Source organism: Phyllobates terribilis, unplaced genomic scaffold (assembly GCF_046119375.1).
Source record: "Phyllobates terribilis strain yellow unplaced genomic scaffold, ASM4611937v1 Scaffold_208__1_contigs__length_3488620, whole genome shotgun sequence".
Taxonomy (NCBI): Eukaryota; Metazoa; Chordata; class Amphibia; order Anura; family Dendrobatidae; genus Phyllobates; species Phyllobates terribilis.
In genome coordinates, this window is record NW_027362968.1 from 2,406,687 (window position 1) to 2,425,244 (window position 18,558).

The following is an 18,558-nucleotide window of genomic DNA, read 5'->3' on the forward strand; positions in this document are numbered from 1 at the left end:
CCACAATATATCGCCTTTTTTGCTTCCAAAATTGTATATTACTCCTTTGTGCCCCCACACGGTATATTTCTCCAGACACAGTATATTGCCTTTGTGCCCCCCACATAGTATATTATCCCCTTTCTGCCCCCACACTGTATATTGCCCCAGACACAGAACATTGCCCCCTTTGTTCCTCCCACAAAGTATATCACCCCCTTTGTGCCCCCCATACTGTATATTGCCCTCTTTTTGCTCCCAAAATTGTATATTGTCCACTTTATGCCGCCTACATAGTATGTTGCCCCAACACAGTATTTTGTCCCCATGTTGCCCCTTACGTAGTATATAGCCCCCTTTATCCACCTCCACACTGTATTTTGCCCCCCTTATGATCCACACACAGTATATTGCCCCCTTTATCCACGTCCACACTGTATTTTGCCCCCCTTATGATCCACACACAGTATATCGCCCCCTTTATCCACCTCCACACTGTATATTGCCCCCTTATGATGCACACACAGTATATCGCCCCCTTTATCCACCTCCACACTGTATATTGCCCCCTTATGATGCACACACAGTATATCGCCCCCTTTATCCACCTCCACACTGTATATTGCCCCCTAATGATCCAAACATAGTATATTGCCTCCTTTGTGCCCCAGCACAGATATAGTGCACCTTCTAACAATATATTTCTGCTCTCATGTGGTCCTGCTCGACAGCACGCTGCACGTGTAGCATGGTGGCAGAACAGTGATGTCACTAGATAACACCAGCCTGCGCAGGAGGTGCTGCCGTCATGTCTGTAAAAGTCTGAAATAATAAATGATGTCGTTCAATGGAAAAGAAAAAAAAGGTAAATGCCAAAATAATTATATAAAAAAGTAATCTATTGCCCCAAATGCTGCAGCTAAACCTTGGACTTTTCTTATTATTTGGTCATACAGTACATTTCCATTATTCTGGCACCAAAAGATTTGGAAATTCTAATAATCCGACATGTGGGAAAAATACCGTTATGTAAAAAGAAATGGGCAAATGCTTTTTTTTTTTTTTTTACCACATCCAACATGGCGGATAGAGCACTTCCGGCGATTGTTTGTACGTCATTTCCGATTTTGCGCAGAGACCGTTAGCGCTCACGGTCGTCTTCTAATTATTCCGCCCCTAGCCGCGATCTCTGTTTTTGATTGGCTACTGAAGATTTCGCGCCAATCTGTGTGTCCTATCGGAAGTGAGGGAGTTTCGCGGGAAAACTAGAGCCTCGTTGGGTTTTCGCGCCAGTTGGAGCATCGGCGGCCATAACGTGAGACCCGGAGCGGACACCGCGCACTGCTTCCCTGCCTGTCTGTACTCACTGCTCGGTATAAATCCAGAGAGATGGCGGCTCCCGGGGCTGTGGAGGTCGATGACCAGGAGCTGCGGGAGGCTCAGCGTGAATACCTGGATTTCCTGGACGATGAGGTGGGTGAGGGGCGGATGTACGGCGTCTGCGGTGCGGGGGGCCATCAGACCTTCCAAACTGTCTAGATTATATCGGCCGCAGATTGCACCGACCTCATCGGCGTCGCTTGAAGAACTAGATATTTGGTCATGAGTTCATCGCCTGACTCTGCTGCTGTCAGTGATGGCGACAGCCAAAGTCTCAATGTACATCGGAGTATTCACATAACTGAGGTTTTGTTACAATCTCATCCATAAATGATCCGTCAGATCCCTATAACTGCGCTGACACACTGTGACGGAGCATCAGGTCTGCAGCCGGTTCATATCAGGGGATGATGCTGAAGTTCCTTTTATTCAGTGTTTTTAAAAATATATATTACTTTGCAAAATGTTTTGTTTTGTTCCAAGTTTAATAACAGAAATTATCACAATAATAAACTACAGTGTGAGGCCTGGAGATGGAAGGGTTAAATAAGATTGGGGCTGCTGATCTTACACTGGTGTCATACCGACTAGGATGCTGCCCCCCCCCCCCCGCTGGTCAGTCTCGGGTCACTCCACCCTGGTGGCCCAAATGGATTCTGGGCATCAGAAGGGACAGACTTTTTTTTTTTTTCTTTTTAGAAATTCAAATAAAGGGTTAAATGCCTTTTTAAGCCACTGGAGTGAAACGGTTAAACTGCTTTCCCCATCTCCAAGATCCCATCCCGATATGTAGTAAGTGTAATACTATTAGCAAGTACCTCCAATTAGAAGTGTAGTTCTTCTGATTAGCTATGTCGCTTACACCCATGTGCAGGGTATTGCAGTAGCTCAAGTATCCATGGTTAGAACCACTCATAGTGTACAGTTCAGTAGTGGTAAGCTACTCCTATGCCCTGCATATGTGGGTAAGCGACTTGGCTAATCAGAAGAACTGTACTATATTTCTAGCTGGAGGTATTTGCTAGTAAAATATTATACCTACTACATATTTGGAAAGGATCTTGGAGATTGGAATAGCCCTTTAAGGATACTTAACTGCACCCTGGTCTAAATAGGTTCTTGACGGTACATGTGTTTTTTTTTTTTTTCACACAATAAAATGTAATGCATTTTAAGGGTTAAATGCTTTAAAGGGAAGCTGTCAGCAGGCTTGTGTCAGGTGGGTGCCGTTACCCTGATTAATATACCTGGGTTGATGAGAGCGCTCTTGATTGCTCTTTCCTTGCAGCTTGGAGATGATTCGACCCTCGTGCTCCGGGGCGGCCTGTGCCTGGGGCTTTATAGGCTGCTTTGTTCTCATATTCATCGTTGTGGCTTAAATGACGACAGTATTCTTGTGATCACTTTTGCTTATTAAACTAATAAATTTAAAAAAAAAAAACACCCTTTATTTTTCCCCTCATTCTGCAGGAAGATCAGGGCATTTACCAGAGCAAAGTGCGGGACATGATCAGCGATAACCAATACCGGCTGATCGTGAACATCAATGATCTCCGCAGGAAGAACGAGAAGAGGGCGAGTCAGTAAGTATCCGACATGGAGGGATGTCTGCAGAGCCGCTGCCGCCATAGTGCTCACCGTGTTATCTTCTATCTACCCAAAGGCTCATGAACAAGGCCTTCGAGGGGCTGATCGCCTTCCAGCGAGCTCTGAAGGACTTTGTTGCTTCCATTGATGGCACTTATGCCAAACAGTATGAGGACTTCTACATCGGTCTGGAAGGAAGCTTCGGTGCGAAACATGTCACCCCCCGAACACTGACGTCACGTTTCCTGGGCTCTATGATCTGCGTGGAGGGGATTGTCACAAAGTGTAAGGATCGCATACTATATACAGAAATATACTATAATACTTATCCCCTCCTCACTATGTCCAAGAATATAACTACTATAATACTGCCCCCTATGTACAAGAATATAACTACTATAATACTGCCCCCTATGTACAAGAATATAACTACTATAATACTGCCCCCTATGTACAAGAATATAACTACTATAATACTGCCCCCTATGTACAAGAATATAACTACTATAATACTGCCCCCTATGTACAAGAATATAACTACTATAATACTGCCCCCTATGTACAAGAATATAACTACTATAATACTGCCCCCTATGTACAAGAATATAACTACTATAATACTGCCCCCTATGTACAAGAATATAACTACTATAATACTGCCCCCTATGTACAAGAATATAACTACTATAATACTGCCCCCTATGTACAAGAATATAACTACTATAATACTGCCCCCTATGTACAAGAATATAACTACTATAATACTGCCCCCTATGTACAAGAATATGACTACTATAATACTGCTCCATATGTACAAGAATATGACTACTATAATACTGCTCCATATGTACAAGAATATAACTACTATAACACTGCCCAGTATGTACAAGAATATAACTACTATAATACTGCCCCCTATGTACAAGAATATAACTACTATAATACTGCCCCCTATGTACAAGAATATAACTACTATAATACTGCCCCCTATGTACAAGAATATAACTACTATAATACTGCCCCCTATGTACAAGAATATAACTACTATAATACTGCCCCCTATGTACAAGAATATAACTACTATAATACTGCCCCTATGTACAAGAATATAACTACTATAATACTGCCCCTATGTACAAGAATATAACTACTATAATACTGCCCCTATGTACAAGAATATAACTACTATAATACTGCCCCTATGTACAAGAATATAACTACTATAATACTGCCCCCTATGTGCAAGAATATAACTACCATAATACTGCCCCCTATGGACTCTAGAATATAATTTTATTTTCCAGGTTCTCTGGTTCGCCCTAAAGTGGTACGCAGCGTCCATTACTGTCCAGCAACAAAGAAGACGATTGAGCGGAAGTATACGGATATGACCAGTCTGGATGCGTTTCCTTCCAGTGCCATCTATCCTACTAAGGTGAGAGACTACCTTGCGATATAAAATGAGCACAGACTCTAAAAAAAAAAGAAAAAAATAATGAACACTTCATGCATATCTTTCAAGAAGATAAAAAAAACCTGGCCCATTCACTGACTGCACACAGTACATCTGAGTAAGTGAAATAATATATAAATTGCAGAAGCTTCGGATTCCATATAGTGTACTTTGTGTATTGCAAAGTGGCCACTAGAGGTCAGCACAGTAAACATAACTTTTAGCTGTAATACCTGTGTCAATCACTGGTACACAGAGGTTCAATCAATGGTGGTGGCTTTTCTGGTCCCCTGAACTTAATTTTTTATTTTTCTTTGTTTTATCAACTTTTTTTTTTTCTTCCTCTCAGGATGAGGAGAATAACCCCCTGGAGACAGAGTTTGGCCTTTCTCTGTACAAGGACCACCAGACCATCACCATCCAGGAGATGCCGGAGAAGGCTCCTGCCGGTCAGCTGCCGCGCTCTGTGGATATCATCTTGGACGATGATTTGGTGGATAAGGTGAAGCCCGGGGATCGGGTGCAGGTTATTGGGACCTTTCGCTGCCTTCCATCTAAGAGGAGCGGCTACACATCGGGCTCATTCAGGTGACTATCTACCAATATGGCCACAGCTGCATTCAAGTCTTGTCCTGACCAACATGGCCGCCCCCTCTTAACCTGTCTAATATTGCAGTATATTGTCTTTATTTGTGAAGGACGATCATGATCGCCTGCAACGTGGTGCAGATGAGTAAGGAGGTCTCTCCGGTCTTCTCAGCAGATGACTTGGCCAAGATCAAGAAATTCAGCAAGAACCACTCCAAGGTAAGGGACCTCCATGTCCTGTGTATGTGTTGTGTCCGGAGAGCCCCCCCCCAGTCCTTCACCTGCTCCATCCATTTCTCCGCAGGATGTGTTTGAGCAGCTCTCCCGCTCCCTGGCCCCAAGTATTCACGGCCACCATTACATCAAGAAGGCCATCCTGTGCATGCTGCTCGGAGGGGTGGAGAAGGTTCTGGAAAACGGGACCAGGATCAGAGGAGACATCAACGTGCTCCTCATAGGTACGGGGTCTGCCGTCTTATTACTACAACTTCTGATGTGATTCCCTTAGAGTGGCTACCTCTCTTTTTTGGGGGGTTGGAGGGGTGTCCAAGCAGTCTTTGCTGCTCTACATCACTCTGCAAGTTCTTTAATCCCTTAAAGCAGTTGTCCACTAGTTTTTGTTGTGCGTTTGTTTTTTTTTTGTGTTTAGGTGATCCCTCCGTTGCAAAGTCTCAGCTCCTGCGGTACGTGCTCAGCACTGCCCCCCGAGCCATCCCCACCACTGGCAGAGGCTCGTCAGGAGTGGGTTTAACTGCTGCAGTTACCACTGACCAAGAGACTGGTGAGTACAAACGGCCGATCATCCATCCTGTCTATCTACAATTAACTTTTTGCTCATCATTAAATGGTGTATTTTATCCCCAGGGGAGAGAAGACTGGAGGCCGGTGCCATGGTCCTGGCTGATAGGGGTGTAGTCTGCATTGATGAGTTCGACAAGATGTCTGACATGGATCGTACGGCAATCCATGAGGTCATGGAGCAGGGTCGGGTCACTATTGCCAAAGCTGGCATCCACGCTAGGCTGAACGCACGCTGCAGTGTGCTGGCTGCAGCCAACCCTGTCTACGGAAGGGTGAGTCCCGGGTTATGCTATTATATAAGGTGTTGAGGCTGCAGAGAGTTCAGGGCACAGTCTCTGCAAGGATGACTCCCAGATTATGGGCATAGCAGTAGTGCAATGTACAGGTGAGTCTATGCAAGGTTGTTTTGCACATTATGTAATTGGTGCAGAGGCTGCAGAGAGTACTGGGCGCAGTCTATCAGGAAAAAAATTGCCTTAATTTTTAACTATATATTTTTTTTGTTCTTGCAGTATGATCAGTACAAAACTCCCATGGAGAACATTGGTCTTCAGGACTCGCTGCTGTCCCGTTTCGATCTCCTGTTCATTGTGCTGGATCAGATGGATCCGGAGCAGGACAGAGAGATCTCTGACCACGTGCTCCGCATGCACCGCTACAGAGCTGCAGGGGAACAGGATGGAGATGGTAAGGAAGATTTTTTTTTTTTTTTTTTTTTTTTTTTTTAACTGATTGTGTCTACTCCAGTCACAGCCAAAGCTGCATTCACATCTTCACTAGCTCCATGCTTCAGTGCATTATGGTACATGTAGTTTTATCACCTGACAGATTAGGGTGTCTGCTGTTTTTCAGCCATGCCCCTGGGCAGTTCTGTGGACATCCTCTCCACCAACGACCCCAACGTCAGCCACGAGGAGCAGCAGGAATTGCAGATTTACGAGAAGCACGACAGCCTCCTGCACGGCGTGAAGAAGAAGCGGTAAGACCCAGAGCTATTAAGCAGGACTATGCTGCCCCCTACCGGCTGCATGGAGTCACTGTTCATAATCGATTCTCGCAGTGAGAAGACAATCAGCATGGAGTTCATGCGGAAGTACATACACGTGGCCAAGCTGTTCAAGCCGGTGCTGACCTCAGAAGCTGCAAATTACATCGCTGAGGAGTACACCCGCCTGAGGAGCCAGGACCAGATGAGCTCTGACGTGGCGCGGGTATGTCCCGAAGCTCGGCACCATCGTAAGCCGCAAAAAATGGCCGAAATTCTGCTTAGATATTGACTTTTTTTTATATATATATATGTTCCCTCTGCCATTTTTTCAGACCTCACCGGTGACTGCTCGTTCTTTGGAGACTCTGATCCGTCTGTCCACAGCCCACGCTAAGGTGCGGATGAGCAAAAGCGTGCAGCTGCAGGACGCCGAGGCGGCGGTGGAACTTGTCCAGTACGCTTATTTCAAAAAGGTGAGGCCCTGTTATATGATGACTCCATAGCTGTATTGGAGAACTGCTTACATGGCAATTGCAGCCTTAACATGGCGGTATGAGGTTTGTGACACCTCTTCGCAATTTGCTCCTCTCCGTACAAGCAGGATCCTGCAGTACCCACTTACAGCCACAGTGTGTCACTATCTTTGTGAGAAATATGTTCATTTGCTTTTGTGTTTTTTTTTCACTTTTAGCTTGTATTTGTTGTTTTTTTGCTGGCAAATTCTTCAAAATAGCGCACTGATTCGTTTTTTGTAGTGTAGAAAACTTTTTTTTTTTGTTTAGAGCAAGTGTGACGATTTGTTAAAATAAAAAGGAACAAGTAAATTAAAAAATTAATTCCAAGGGGGGTGAATCTTATGAAATGAGCTGCCTTAAAGTGGACACTTTTGCCATAATTGCATGCATTTTAAGTGTGCAAAAGAAAAAACAAAAAATGAGCACAAATGAAACAAAAACCCAGGCCTTAAATTTTTTTTTTCTTTTTGATTCCTCGAAAAAATGTCTTCAACCTAAGGAACTAACTTTTTTTTTTTTTGCTTTTTCTTGGCGTTCTAGGTGCTGGAAAAAGAGAAGAAACGAAGGAAGCGTGATGAGGACACCGATACGGAGGAAGAAGAGCAGCAGCAGCCGGCAGCTACAGAGCGGAGGACCCGGAAGAAGAGGTTGGGGGCATATGTTTGATCACGTCACTGTGTGATTTTCTCCCATGGGTGGGCCAAAAAAAAAAAATTGCAGGGGAAAAGCAGACGCCAGTAACATATCCCAGTGTGACTGTCATGGGAATCGTTACTGAAGAATATTTTGCTTTTTGCAGGAAAACCGCGGATGGGACAGAAGGGGAAACGCACGACCCCTATGACTTCAGTGATACAGAGGGTGAAACACCCGATGGTAAGTGGCTGCAGATTGCAACAGTGCAAATACAATGCAAAAAAGGTAATAAAGCCTCAACTCTCCCCCAAAAGGAGACTGCAAAAACACTGGCCCTCACATAATTCAATTGGCCAAAAATTGAAAACTTTGCGGGCTTTGGGAAAAAAAAGAGACTAGGCCTTTTTTTTTTTTTTTTTTTTTACTTTTTGCATGTTTCTGATGTCGCTACTTAAATTGGGAGGGGGTGGGTAAATGCATGTTTGGCTTCACCCCAATCGTACGGACCTGGAGAAACATACCACTGTTATTTTTACCATATAATGAGCACTATATAAATAGAGGCCCCCCCCAACCTTCCTCCAATGTGATCTGTATTAACCCTTTTCTCCATTACAGTTCATTCTCCTAAGGCGGCAGCGATCAAACGATCCGAATCCTCAGAGAAGAGCGGACTGTCTGGGGACAGGTGAGGCTGGGCCACATTTTATTAACTGGGTGTGTGATGGCATATAATATAAAGGTATATTGTCTAAAAGAGAAACTGATGTCCATAGAAACCTATCACAGCGCAGCTTTCATTGTACCAGAGCTGTTTACAAGATGAAAGCTGAGCTGTGATTGGTTGCTAGGGGCAACCTCCTCTCGGGTAAATGAGGCCTAGTGTGTTTGAGAGAATCTTACATGTCCTCCCCCCCCCCCCCCTATACTTTATTACATCTTGAATAGTGAGAAACTGAAACACAGTATATTATAACCTGATAATTGGCCTTAAGTCCCACATTTACATAAACCCCCTTAAGACCCCCACCCATAGGCATTGATGTCAACTGAGTATAGCCAAGGTTTTTGGGACCCAAGTGCAAAAGGCTCCTGCACACTTAAAAGGCTCCATGCAAATAGCAAAAAATAATTATATTATGAATTGTTAATATAATTAATTAGTATTATTACAATTACTTCATTATATATTAATATTATGTTTTTTCTATATTCTCACTAACGTTTGGTCCCATTTTCTCTTCCAGGCTGAAGGATTTCAAAGCCGCCCTCCTAGACTCCTTTAAATCGGCCCATGCCCAGTCCATCGCCATGCCGGTCCTCATGGACTCTATTAATGAGAACAATGACGCTCCCTTCTCGTCCGGGGAGGTGAAGGCTGCGCTGGAGCTGATGGAGGAAGCCAATCATATAATGGTTTCCGAAAACATAGTCTTCTTAATCTAATAGACTTCTAATGCTGAGAAGCTAAATAAGAAGGGGTTAATGAGGCGCCGGCTGTGTTCCTGTATGTGAGGGAAGTCCTTAATGTAGCGCGGGTTCTACATTGCTATACGTCATCATTGTATTACACTATATGTGTATATCTCATCCAGATTTCCCAGGACCCAAAGTTCTAGGTTTTTAATTTTTCTGGGACTTCCAATTTTTAAAACTGAAAATATTCTGCAATTTTAATTTTTTTTTTTTTTTTTTTTTGGAAGATCTTTGACGCGTTCTCGGTATATTTTAATACCCTTTTGTCGCATCGTCACTTTTGTCACCCTTGTGTTTGTATATAGCTTTTACCCGTTTCCAGGTAGGAGTAAGTTGTAAAGTGACTATTATTCTGCAATATTTTTTTTCTTACTTTTGTGCTCATTGCTAAAGGGGATATTTCCCCCCCCCCCCCACACACCCCTAAAACATCATATATTACTTGTAAGATGGGTGTCTGACAGCTGGGATCCCAAAGTTTCTTGTGTGCGCAACCAAATGTTTATTTCCTGTCTATGATCAGTACTGTCCATTCACATGGTATCGGTGCAGGTCCCATCAGTCAGAACCCCACCTATCATATGAACAGATTATATGATGTCGGCGGGGTGACCCTTGGAAGTTTTGTGTGTTCTCGCCAAATAAAGGCAAGTTTATGGATGATCAGTTACTTTGTTCTGATTTTTGTTTTAGAAGAAAGTGGAATATTACAGGGTTAACTCAGTCCAACTCAACCAACTTTTTTTTTTTATTTTTCCTCTTAAAATACAAATAGGTATTATGTTTGTAAAGGTGTTATTTGGTGCTTCGCTTCTGCATGTGGTGGTGAGATGGCGCAGCTGCTCACCCCACTATCCCTCGGCCACTTGCCAGGTCTTATACATGGTGGGTATCAGGCACATGTCCTATTAGATAATGTATGCACGATATCCAGCAAGTGTCTTGAAATTCCCAGTGCTCATACATGGTGGTTGTTACCCGTCCTTTTTTGACACTTCGAGATCTAATACTGGAAACTTGACCGAAAAGTTTTGCAAAGTTCTGAGCTGCGACTGCAGGAACTTGTGTAATGTCCTGACGTCGGCTGCTGTGTTTTTTGTGCCTTTTTACTGTTCCTTTTATAATAGATGCCAAAAAAGAAAAATCTAAAGCACATAGAGTACCAATGTTTAATAGGGATATACTTTACAGAGGTCGCTGTTCACATTATTCAGGGCGCCTAATAACCCAGTAGCACATAAGCGTTAATGCAAAATGGCCTCGCATTGCATCATCTGGAGGAGATCGTAGTTTAGATCTGATCTTCAGTTGCGAATGAGTCTCTCTCTTGAACGGAAGAAATTGAAAATACTGCATTTGTCCACTAGGAGGCGCTCTAATATCACTGCCGGCTGAAGGTGCAATGTTACCGTCTTGCCTATCCAATTCCTTATATGTGACTGCAGTTTTGAAACTACACCTCCCAGCATGGAGGCAGTGTCATGGAAATGTATTTAATTGGTAAGTGCATGGGGAAAAATAAAAGTAAAAGCGATAAGTGTGAACAGCACTCTAAGGGGTAATCCTGTTACACTATATTAACACTTTCTGCTGAATAGGGGATAGATCAGGAGGATTTCCTGAGGTCAGAATACAGCGTTCTCCAGCATGGGGTCTGTTCACACTAGCCTTCTGCACGATACAATCTCTATCTGACTAATACATTGCATCTGTCAAATGTGGAATGGATTACCACTAGTCGAGCATTTATCTCTAGTGATGAGTGAGTGTGCTTAGTTTAACCCTTTAACCCGGCATGCTCGGGTGCTCACCGAGTATCTCGTATATTATGGTCGAGTCCTGCATGATCTATGGCTGTTAGACAGCCTCAACATGTGACGAGTCTATAACCGCTATAAATCACGCAGACGCAGGGACTCAAACATAGTATACGAGCACGCCAAAGATACTCGATAAGCACTCACGCATGCTTGGTTAAACGAGCACACTCATCACTATTTATCACCTATCACAGGGGTAAGTAATGAGTTACCAGAATATCTCTTTAAGTAACTTGTGTACTCTTTCAATACTTTTGTATAAGGGGTCCCCAGTTCTGAGCAACCCCTTTTAATTCCAAGTTGTGATGTCAGTGGGTGCATTCTATAAAGGGTTAAATATAAATACACGAGCGGCGGTGGCATCCGGCCTCCACGAATCTGCCGCCTCCTTCACGTCTGCTCTCTGAGGGCCCGATGATCAACAATGTCCTTCGTGGCGCCATCTTTGAAGATCACGTCTTCTGCTGTTCCCTCACTTCGGGGTAGATGCACGTGCAGCCCACGGTCACCACCATCTCGCCCAGCACCAGCAGGTCCCCCTCTCTCTTCAGGTAATGAATGTTCCTTTTAATCTGCGCGACGTTCATTTCATTGCCCATACATTTATCAGAGCAAACAACCTCCACAATCCGCTCTGGATACCCTTTGGGGTTCATAATGGGCCTATGGAAAGGAGAGAAGTGTTTGGCTTTAATGTATGCAAATTTATTTTCTTTTTTTCAAATGTAAAATTAACTTTTTTTTTTTTCCCCCCACTTCTCTACACCACGAGAACAATTTTTGGGTTACACAATGAATACAAATTTATATTTTTAATTTTACATTTAATTTCTATTTTTTCCCAATCTTCTAAATTGATGTAATTATGAAGGAGGGGGGAGGACCTAAAAATTTGTGGGGTACATTTAACGCTCTTTACTAACACATCAGTATTTCTATGCCCAAACCAGGAGTCTTCAAAACACAGAACCCATGTCAATTTTTCCATTCCAGATTTTTCTCTGTTAATTCCACTCCTGCTTTTATATTACAAACACTGATGAAAAATACTGCAGTGTGAATAAGCGTTAGTATCTGCAAACTTGTGGTTACACCTATCTGTGTACCCATCACTGTGTGGGGAAAGGGCTACTCCTGGTGCCTAATATGTTGCTCATCATTGAGGGGTTAAGCAGTTTATTACAAAAAAAAATGTATTTTTTTTTTTTCCCTAAAAGTTATAGGGCTGTTGGAAATTCTTGAGTTTGGAAGCAACAATGGAAGACTAACAAACTATGCCAAACTTTCTTGCCAGCCTTAGTTACAGGGGAATTTAGTAAAAAAAAAAAAAAAAAAGTGTTTGAAATGCCCCCAAAGGTCTTTTATGATGTCTGGGTTGGTGATGGAAGGGCACAATGTGGGAAATAAATGAGGAAAAAAAACGCGGGTGCAAATAAATTTCTAGCCGTATCCTGTTGAAAAAAAATAAACACGTCCACTGAAATGGTGACACAATCTAAAATGGATTTTAGTACACTCTTGTGGTTGTTATAAAAAAAACTTATTTCCATCCCCCCCCCGTGTTTGCAGAAAAAAAAATTAGGACCTACATATCGTAAAAAAAACCAAAAGTTATTTGAAAGAAATTATGAAGTCTTAAAACCACATGTACGGTCATGAATGGGTTATACAATTATTGCATCATTTTATCATTCTAGGCATATATTTTCAGTAAATGGTAATATACAATTTCATCTGAAAAAAAAAAAAGTTTTACCCAGGTGTTAAGTTTATTTTCATCATTTATCAAAATGCAAAATTAATGAACAAAGAAATATAAATCCCAAAACAGCACCAGTTCTTCCCGGTACATTTGCACAACGTCATGGATTATAGTCAGGTGTATAAAGATAATAATTATTCCTTTCTTATTTAAGATGAAACAGTCATGAACTAAAACAGAAACAAGCTTTGTGGGAGGCTTAAAACTGGGTGAGGAACAGACAAACTTTGCTACGAAGGTGAGTGTGTAAGAAAGTTTCATGTCAAGGGTCATACACAATGGCAAGGCCTAAGCACAGCAACAAGGTAGTTATCCTGCATCAGCAAAACAGACTGGGCACTCAGGTTGTGCTGTCCCAAGTTTCTTTTGAAGACGCACCAAGAAATGGGCAATGTTGAGGACGGTTAACGCAGTGGACGGCCTAGGAAACTTGGTGCAGTTGGTGAAAGACACCGTGCTTTATTCCCTTAGAAACCGAAGGTTGTCCAGCAGTGCCATCAGCACAGAGCTGGCAGCAACCAGTGAGACCCAGCAGCTATATGCTACAAGTCTGGCCAGAAGTGGTCTTCATAGAAGAGTTGAGGTCAAAAAGTCATACCTCCTATATGGAAACAAGGACAAGTGACTCAACTTGGTCAGGATTAATAGTGTCCTCAATGCTCAGAAATCCAGGCAGATACTTATCCATCATGTAATACCATCAGAGAGGCGTCTGACTGGCTCTAAATTTATTCTGCAACAGGACAACGACCCCCAACATCCAGCCAATGTCATTAATAACAAGGAGACCTGTAAGTGATGATTCAGCCTCAAAAATCCCTGATCTCCCATCATCCAGTCTGTCTGGGATCACATGAAGAGCCAGAAGGATCCGCAGAAGCCTCATGCACAGAAGATTTGGGGTCAGTTCTCCAAGATGTTTGGAAAAACCTGCCGAGATCCTTCATAAACCGTGTACAAGTGGCGAGAAGAAGTGATGAAGGTGACGGACTGTCACCGGATACTGATGGTGTTTAGAGTTCTCTTTTGTTAATTACATTATTATATCATTATTTTACATATATATATATTAGATTATCAAGTGATTACTGAAAAAGAGAAGCTTCCACCATTATTCTCATCACTTACCTGTATTCAAAGGGCACAATGTTTCTTTTCGGGAAACTTCTGATCTCGCTGACGTCTACTTCATGGTTAACTGGTTTGTCCACTCGCACCTGGATGAAGTTTACTCCTTTCTTATTCTTGAAGCATTTGTTCTTTTTATTGGGATTCTTAGCGCCGTCTACAGCATGGGGGATGAGTAGCAGAGCCATAATGGTGATGACCTACAGAAGAATTGAAAAGGTAAGACTTTACCCTAGTCGGAAACCCTCTCTCCGATCCCAATCTTATTACTTATTCTGTGGATACAGGAAAACTTGATAACTTAATGATCACTTGGGGGTCTTATCGCTAGGACCGCTCTTGGCCGTGAGCACGTGGCCCAGTAGAATGGAGAGCTGGTCGCACATGGGCACCACTTTTCCATCTTTGTGGCCTACCAAAGATAGCTGGGATATCTCTGCCAGTCCCACAGACAGCGAAGGGCGGCCACATCTCTATTCTACTGGGACATTTTAAAGCCACATACTTAGGGCCAGGAGGGATTTTAGCAGGGCATCCTGGCAGTCGGTGGGCCTGTTGAATGGTCCCATAGTAGCCATGTATTGCAGTATATAAAATCAGTGATCAAATGAGCACTGGTTCAAATCCCCTAAAAGGGACTAGAAAATAAAGTAAAATGTAACAAAAAAGTTTAAAAAAATATAGTAAAACTTTAGAAGATCTAAATAATTATATTAACATTCTTTTCCTCCTATAAAAGTTAAAAAAAAATAATAAAAAAATTAGCATATATTGTATCGCCGCCTCTGAAAAAGTTTGATCGATCGAAAAATGAATTAACCGGTATGGTTAAGCAACATTTAAGAGAAGAAAAATCAGAACACCAGAATTGTAAAGTTTCCCTGAAAAAACGCAATCAAAAAGTATGAAATCCAAAATGGTATCAATAAAGACATCAGCTCGCTATGCGAAACAAAACCCATCGATGGGAAAAAATTTTAAAAAAAAGTTACAGGTCTGAAAAAGTGGTGACACAAAGTAAAACTTTTTACTGTTTTTTTTGTTTACAATTCACAAACTTTGTAAAAAAAAAAAGTTTGTAAATTGTAAAAAATAAAATAAAAATGTAAATAATAAATATATGCAAGTTTGGTATGGCCATAATCGTACTGACCTGAAGAATCATGTTATCAAGTCATCTTTACAAAACCCCCAAAATAATAGCAAAATTGAGTTTATTTAGTCATTTTCATTGCACTTTGAATTTTTTTTTTCCCATTTGTTTCAGCCCATTATGTGGTAAAACGAATGGTGACATTAAAAACTACAACTCGTCCCCCAAAGGACAAGCCATCGTATGATTATGTCGGCTAAAAAAAATTAAACAGTTATGATTCTTGGAAGGAGGAAAGTAAACAAATAAGTAAAAGCGCAAAAACTTTTATCATCCAACTGGGGATTAACGGATGCCACATCTTGCTTTGTCCCTTTGCCTCTCCACCACCACCAACTAACAAAGTACATTTTAATAAATAGATATTCTTAACATATTATATCAATATTTTATTCTATGTAAGAGCAGTAAAAAGCATGTGGCCTAATGGCCTAATTTAAATAAGTAATAACAAAGGATAAAAAACCTTGAATACTATAGATAATAAAGTATGATGCACATAGTCTTCCATACAGTATAATGGCATCATATAGTCCTCCATACAGTATAATGGGCCCACATAGTCTTCCATACAGTATAATGGCATCATATAGTCCTCCATACAGTATAATGGGCCCCACATAGTCCTCCATACAATATAATGGCCCCACATGTCCTTCATACAGTATAATGGCATCATATAGTCCTCCATATAGTATAATGGGCTCCATACAGTATAATGGGCCCCACATAGTGCTCCATACAGTATAATGGCCCCACATAGTCCTCCATACAGTATAATGGGCCCCACATAGTGCTCCATACAGTATAATGGCCCCACATAGTCCTCCATACAGTATAATGGGCCCCACATAGTCCTCCATACAGTATAATAGGCCCCACATAGTCCTCCATACAGTATAATGGGCCCCACATAGTCCTCCATACAGTATAATAGGCCCCACATAGTGCTCCATACAGTATAATGGCCCCACATAGTCATCCATACAGTATAATGGGCCCCACATAGTCCTCCATACAGTATAATAGGCCCCACATAGTGCTCCATACAGTATAATGGGCCCCACATAGTCCTCCATACAGTATAATAGGCCCCACATAGTGCTCCATACAGTATAATGGCCCCACATAGTCCTCCATACAGAATAATGGCCCCACATAGTCCTCCATACAGTATAATGGGCCCCACATAGTCCTCCATACAGTATAATAGGCCCCACATAGTGCTCCATACATAGCCCCACATAAAATAAATAAATACTCGCCTCTCCTCATTCCCCTGCTGCTCCGGTCTCTTAATGGTGTCTTCAGATCCTCTGCACATCCTGGTACAGCGGGCGTGTTATAATGATGTCATTGTGCCCGCTGTCCTAGGTCGTCGGATGTTGAGGGGGAATGATGGGAAAGAGAGTGTCACCTGGCGCTCCCTCCTCCATCATTGCTTTCAACTGTATCGGCATCCATGATGCTGATACAGTTGAAAGTGCAATATCGGACGGGGGACCAAATATACTCGTGGGACCCACCAGGTGTTGTGGGACAAATATACTCACCCTGCTTCCAGATTTGGCCTGCGGGCCAGAGTTTGACATATGTGGTCTAAGTGAAGGGCTTATCTCTTTTAGGTATTGCTGCTGAGACCTGATGTAACTTGTGGAAGAACTTAGCATCAAGTGTTCCCTTTCTCTACAGCACAACCGCAGGACAAATGAAGTATTACACAATATCCACTAACTTCAATGGCCTATTATAATGTGTGGATGTACCAGGTCCTCCGGAGTAGGGTTATATTCACACTGAGTTTTCTGAGGCCTTCAAAAGTGACAGGTTTTCAAGCAGAAATTTATTCAGGAAATGCTTTTTTTAGGAGAGTTTTTGGAGGAGTTTTTCTTTTTCTTGAAAAAGTTTTGAAAAATTTTGGAAGAGTTTTTTCCCCCTGATACCTTTTGATTGGACAGTGCCTAGTTTGGAGCAGATTCCATCAGGATGCGCTTCATAGAAGCGACATGCACTTTTTTTTATCCTCTCTTGGTGTTTTTCAAAACTTCCAAAAAAAATGAATAAAAAAAAAAAAAAGGCTAAAACCCCCCCCTCATTTAAAGGAAGTTGAGTTCTCTTAGACATGAACAAGTAGTTCAAGCATTGAGAAGAATTTTGGAGCATATCCTCCAAGAAATCTCCATGTTTTTGTTTCCAGCCTAAGAGACTTCTGTACCTGCTCTCCACTCCGGGTTATAGGTGAGGGTGCTGAATGGGATCATCCCTCTGTTACCTCGAAATCACTGATTGGGTATTAGAAAATGTTTTTTTCTTTCTCTAAATCAGAGGATTTCTGAGCAGAAAGCAGAAATTTATAAAATGTGAAGGAGATAAGGAGAAGCCTTGAGACATTAGATCATTTTACAGACTTTTTTTTTTTTGCTCTAAAGCCACCCTAAAAAAATGGTAAAAACTGTACAGTGGAATATTACACACCATGAAGGATTTTTTTTTGTAAATACAAAAATAAATAAATCTAAATTTGCAAAATTCTCTTAAAATGTAAATGTGAAAATATCAAAATAATTGCATTTTAGTAAAAATATAATAAAATAATTGAAATAATAATGCAAGAATAAAACATAAAAACATAATGTATAGGTAAAAAATGACCGATATGTTACCTGCCACCGAAGCCGGTTCCTCGCCTGCCTCATCCTCGTGCCTGGTGTAGGGGAGCCGATGTTTGGGGGGTATTACGAGCCTGTGGCCGTGTTATAAATCTGGCGAGGCCACACCTTTCTTCATGTGGCTTCAGAGCTCACTTGACTGGTTGGGTTCGCGATGCACTAATCATACAAAACACTTAGCAAATGTCTCACATTTACCTCAAAAGCCACCACTGTAACAGACAGATGGAGAGATCTGTGTAATTTCATTTCCACTGCAAAGAAGGAAAATTAAATTGCAAATTCAACACTTTTTCCACTTGACTTATTGCTTTGCCCTACATTGTTCTCAAAGCTTTTCTAAGATGACTATTTGGGTACGTTGTTTTTTTGCATAGTTTATGGGCCCTTTGCGGTCCAATAGTTGTCTGTGACCCATTTGGAGGTGGTAGTGGTTACCTGCTGGGCCCCTGTTCGACTGCACTGGTTGCACCAATAATAATATTCATCCTATCATTTTATTGCTTTAGCAGCAGCAACCTGACACTGGTTGCTACATTTCTGTCTACTATGTACAGTAGATATAACTCTGCATATTCTTTGTAGAATTTGTTGGGACCCCTTCCTGGCGTTCCCTCTCGTCA

General features: G+C 42.0%; 2 protein-coding genes across 2 annotated transcripts; one reads left to right on the forward strand and one right to left on the reverse strand.

The window, feature by feature from the left end:
* Positions 1-1,204: 1,204 nt before the first annotated feature.
* LOC141213693 (zygotic DNA replication licensing factor mcm3) lies at positions 1,205-9,768 on the forward strand. Its single transcript, XM_073665295.1, has 17 exons — positions 1,205-1,452; positions 2,830-2,942; positions 3,023-3,231; positions 4,251-4,381; positions 4,749-4,987; positions 5,098-5,206; positions 5,292-5,445; positions 5,637-5,768; positions 5,852-6,060; positions 6,301-6,475; positions 6,641-6,767; positions 6,849-6,999; positions 7,109-7,249; positions 7,832-7,938; positions 8,091-8,167; positions 8,546-8,615; positions 9,175-9,768. Exons 1-17 carry the CDS (start codon positions 1,369-1,371, stop codon positions 9,371-9,373), a joined length of 2,427 nt encoding a protein of 808 aa, XP_073521396.1. The 5' UTR covers positions 1,205-1,368; the 3' UTR covers positions 9,374-9,768.
* A 1,772-nt stretch (positions 9,769-11,540) lies between these two features.
* Positions 11,541-18,026, reverse strand: LOC141213695 (interleukin-17F-like). The gene is made up of 3 exons (XM_073665296.1): positions 17,930-18,026; positions 14,114-14,313; positions 11,541-11,886 (listed from the first exon to the last, which is right to left on the reverse strand). The coding sequence occupies exons 1-3, from the start codon at positions 17,960-17,962 to the stop codon at positions 11,676-11,678; spliced, it is 444 nt and encodes a 147-aa protein (XP_073521397.1). The 5' UTR covers positions 17,963-18,026; the 3' UTR covers positions 11,541-11,675.
* Positions 18,027-18,558: the final 532 nt, after the last annotated feature.

Excerpts from the sequence above, each read along its gene's own strand:
- LOC141213695 (XM_073665296.1), bottom strand. The coding sequence starts at position 17,962 with ATGAGGCAGGCGAGGAACCGGCTTCGGTGGCAG. Across the intron at positions 14,314-17,929 it reads GGAACCGGCTTCGGTGGCAG|GTCATCACCATTATGGCTCT; the intron begins GTAACATATCGG and ends ATTCTTCTGTAG. Across the intron at positions 11,887-14,113 it reads ATTGTGCCCTTTGAATACAG|GCCCATTATGAACCCCAAAG; the intron begins GTAAGTGATGAG and ends TCCTTTCCATAG.
- LOC141213693 (XM_073665295.1), top strand. The coding sequence starts at position 1,369 with ATGGCGGCTCCCGGGGCTGTGGAGGTCGATGACCAGGAGCTGCGGGAG. Across the intron at positions 6,476-6,640 it reads AGGGGAACAGGATGGAGATG|CCATGCCCCTGGGCAGTTCT; the intron begins GTAAGGAAGATT and ends GCTGTTTTTCAG. Across the intron at positions 7,939-8,090 it reads CGGAGGACCCGGAAGAAGAG|GAAAACCGCGGATGGGACAG; the intron begins GTTGGGGGCATA and ends TGCTTTTTGCAG.